General features: G+C 50.9%; 1 protein-coding gene across 1 annotated transcript in view; it reads left to right on the top strand.

Moving 5' to 3' along the window:
• LOC136179504 (small glutamine-rich tetratricopeptide repeat-containing protein alpha-like) overlaps nucleotides 1-660 on the top strand; it is a gene marked incomplete in the record, with an annotated part of 9825 nt that extends 9165 nt beyond the window's left edge. The window contains 2 exon segments of the mRNA XM_065956395.1: nucleotides 197-228; nucleotides 323-660. Coding sequence (XP_065812467.1) covers nucleotides 197-228; nucleotides 323-617 — 327 coding nt within the window.
• Nucleotides 661-935: the final 275 nt, after the last annotated feature.

Here is a 935-nt window from a genome sequence, read left to right as displayed (position 1 = left end):
TCAGTAACCCCGGCTTCATGAACATGGTGAGCTCTCAGATAGTTTCCTGTCTACTTTCAGTCTGAGAACAGATGATGCAGGTAGAGAGTGATGTGCATGAAGGATGAATAGATTCAAGAGTATGAAATGGAATAAAGATTTCTAAAAGACAAGGTTGTAAATAAAACCTGTCCCTGTGTGTGTCTGCAGGCGTCCCTCTCTGATGAACAATCCTCAGGTTCAGCAGCTGTGAGTTCACTTCCTCTCTCTGGGTTTTTGATCCTTTCTTCTTCTTCTCTGGTTTGTTGAAATAAACTCCCCGTCTCCTCTCTCTTTCTTCTAGGATGTCAGGGATGATGTCAGGAGCGTACGGCGGGTGTGGGCGGAGCAGGAGGAGGATTAGGAGCAGGACTTGGAGGAGGACTTGGAGGAGGGACTTGGAGGAGGTCTTGGAGGAGGTCTTGGAGGAGGTCTTGGAGGAGGACTTGGGAGGAGGTCTTGGAGGATTTGGAGGAGGAGCACCTCTCCACCACCTGCTGCGGCCACTGGAGCTGCTTCTGCTGCGGCCACTGGAGCTGCTGCTGCGGCGCCACTGGAGCTGCTGGGGCCGCCGGGCCCCGGAGATTTATCAGGACTGATCCAGGCGTTACGTACCCGAGCAGAGACCTGACACTTTGTAAGATACTCAGGAGGGGCGCAGGGTGCATAACCTCTGTTCTCTGTTTGTGTTGCAGAGGTCAGGCAGTTTGCTCAGCAGATGCAGCAGCAGAACCCTGAACTCATCGAACAGCTGAGGAGTCAAATCCGCAACCGAACGCCCAGCGCAGGAAACGAGGAACAGCCATGACACTTAGGCAATACCGTAAATATAATAAAATATCTATACAGTTAATATCACACTGACTTCCACCTGTCAGTTCGTTCAGTCCTTGGTTTATTAAAATGATGTGTAACGG

The sequence above is a fragment of the Labrus bergylta genome, chromosome 6, assembly GCF_963930695.1.
Source record: "Labrus bergylta chromosome 6, fLabBer1.1, whole genome shotgun sequence".
In the NCBI taxonomy this organism is placed as follows: domain Eukaryota; kingdom Metazoa; phylum Chordata; class Actinopteri; order Labriformes; family Labridae; genus Labrus; species Labrus bergylta.
The sequence above is the reverse complement of the archived record's forward strand: the minus strand, read 5'-3'. Positions and strand labels throughout refer to the sequence as shown.